At 37.5% G+C, this 2851-nt stretch overlaps 1 protein-coding gene across 1 annotated transcript in view; it reads right to left on the reverse strand.

The window, feature by feature from the left end:
* Positions 1 to 2851, reverse strand: part of GABPB2 (GA binding protein transcription factor, beta subunit 2) — a 22304-nt gene that overhangs the window by 4557 nt on the left and 14896 nt on the right. The window contains exon 2 of the mRNA XM_012658516.1: positions 1390 to 1486. Coding sequence (XP_012513970.1) covers positions 1390 to 1486 — 97 coding nt within the window. The remainder of the gene's footprint in view (positions 1 to 1389; positions 1487 to 2851) is intronic.

Consider the following 2851-nt stretch of genomic DNA (forward strand, 5'->3'; position numbering starts at 1 on the left):
AGAGAAGATCATTTCTATAAGAAAACAGGTATATTTAATTGTGAAGTAACAAAATATTATGTCAAGTAGTCAAAACACTGAAGTTTGACAGACAAAAAATGGTAGGTGGCTTTTCCCATCTGATAGATCAAGAATAATATTAATAACAGCTAATGCTTACCAACTATATACTATGTGCCAGGTACCTGCCTATGAGCTTTACATGTATTATGTTGAATCAAGATTTTCAGTTTGGTTAGTCAATATCCTAATAAACTAAGCACTATTAGGGGAAATAATTCCTACCACTATGGGATTACTCTATCTAAGGAGTCACAGGTAGAACTCTGCAATAATAAGTGGGGTATGTACCATCTATATGAGACACATTTAGGTAGTTCAATGCAAATAAAGCATTCACAGCTCTTAGAAACAAAGAACAGTTAAATGTTATAGCTGAAAGAATCTTGACAGATAATCTAATCCAACCATCATGCCAGAGATGAGGAAAAGTAAACCTGGAGAAGTTAAGTGATTTATCCAAGATCAAAGAGCAAACCAAAAGAACAGCAAGGACAAGTTTAATACATTGTTTTTTCCTCTGTCATGTTGTTCACTCATACATATCTGTGTAGAGATCTTTATGATTACTGCCAGTCAGGAAAATAGGATTGGAATTGGAAGAATGTTCTCACCACCCAAATGTCAATGGCAGAAAGATATCAGAACAATCCGCTTTCGTTTATAATGCAGCAGACTACCAGGGGTAGTCCAGAAAGATTTCTAGATGACTACTGAGTCCTGCCTGTTTGCCCCTACATATGTGAAGCCCTAAGCTTTTCCCCCATAGATCACCAGGTCTGGCTAAGTGACTTGAAACCTTTTTGTTTTAAATATCAAAAGGGCACCATATAGCATATGTCTGCCCAACTCCATTGGAAATGCCAAAAGAACATCTCCAGTGAAAATAAAAAGCAAGCTCTCCTGAAGTACACAGGATATGATAATCAGAAAGGTAGCAGTTCCATGTATTTTGATACTTTAATACAAGATATCTAGGCTGCTATTTTGAATCATTCTATGATAGCATCAGTCAAAACATAACATAGAGTATCTCCAAAAAGTCTGCTAATATAAGAATAAACATTTCAATCTGAAGCAACTGCAGTCAAGGCAAACAAACTTCAAACTATAAAAATACAAAGGAATTACACAGTCATTATTTAATATTATTCAGCTGTCTGATTTTATCACTTAGTGATTTTTCTTTCTATGCTTAATGACTCTACATCCCTTTTTCCTAGCTGCCTCTAATTAACTACAATTCTTTAATATTTCATGCAAATTAAATCTGCTGGAGACTTAAGAACAAAAGAAGAAACAGTGATTCACCCACCAGATATCCCTTACCTACCTGTGGCTCTGTTTGAATTGGAGACGGGGGCTGATGCCTCAGCAAGAGCTGCAAGAGTGGCCAGCACTGAGGTGGTAGAATTTGAGAACTGTGCTGTTGAGACAGGGGGGTCACCTATTTCAGTAAAAAAGGCAAATGAGGTCCAGTGTAGAGAATAAATTGAGGCAAACTAAAAATGGCTTATTAAATCAAACCTCAGCTTTTCACTCTAATATGCTTAATCTTGTTCTCTAATCCAAACTGATAACCAATTATCATGGTGTTAAAACTCTTTTAAGGTTTAAAAAGTTTCTCCCTTAAAGTGGATTAAATTAATGTGCTTGGTACAGGGCCACTACATTCCCCTCATTTGATCATTCTCTTGGCACTGTCAGGGTTGAGCATTAGTAGCTAACAGACCACGAGTACCACCCACTCCCTGGGCTGGCTGTGCAGAGCTCTCCTTGGCAGCAGGCCTTGTGAGCATATAAAGCATGCCTCACCCCAGGCTCAGCAGTAGTGAGTCTAGTTTAGTCTATGGGACAGAGCAAAAAAGAAAAAAAAAGATAATCCTGGGATACTTTCAGTTAATTCTTTAAAAAGCTTTCTTTTTTAGTTTAGCTTAGCTTTTTTTTTTTTAAGAGATGGAGTCTTGCTATGTTGCCCAGGCTGGACTCTAACTCCTGGGCTCAAGCAATCCTCTCACCTCAGCCTTCCAAGTAGCTGGGACAACTCGTGCATGCCACTAGTGTTCTAATTCTCAAAAATATTAGTAGATAATGGGAAACAAGAAACCTGCCCACCATTCCAGAAAAGAAAATCCTTCAACCTAGCTGAATAACACACAACCCGAATTTGTCTTAATAACTTTTCTCCTTTCCTTTCTCTGTACTGATTAAGCATGAGGTGGGCCAATCAGCTAAAGGTAGAATTGCTTCATGAATAAGATGACATTGGAGAGGTCAGCTCTATTATGTGATGGTTTAGCAATTTCAATTTGCAATTGTCAATATAGAGAGGAAAGAAAGAAGAGTAGGTCTGCCAAAAGCTTCGTGACAAACACGATATCGATCCACAGGAACCAAGGCAAAGAATCTCTATCCTGAACTGTGTTCAATTTTGCTTATTATTCCAGATCTGGAGAATTTCAATGGTTAAAGTAAAGACCAACCCTAGCTCTTTTCACATGTTTGTGAACACAACTTTATTGGCTTCTAAAGACTTTTGGATTATAAAATCACTTGCTTTAATCAGTGTGGCCTGAACCACTACAAATCCAAAAGGTTGTGAATGTTGTGATTATGTGTATATATATATTTCAGCTAAATTTTTTGGATCATCAACTGAAAGCAAAATGATTTGAAATGATTGTTTTTTTTTGTTTGTTTTTTGTTTTGAGACAGAGTCTCACTCTGTTGCCCGGGCTAGAGTGCCATGGCATCAGCCTAGCTCACAGCAACCTCAAACTCCTGGGCTCAA

The sequence above is a fragment of the Propithecus coquereli genome, unplaced genomic scaffold, assembly GCF_000956105.1.
Source record: "Propithecus coquereli isolate 6110/MARCELLA unplaced genomic scaffold, Pcoq_1.0 Scaffold59, whole genome shotgun sequence".
Classification (NCBI taxonomy): Eukaryota; Metazoa; Chordata; class Mammalia; order Primates; family Indriidae; genus Propithecus; species Propithecus coquereli.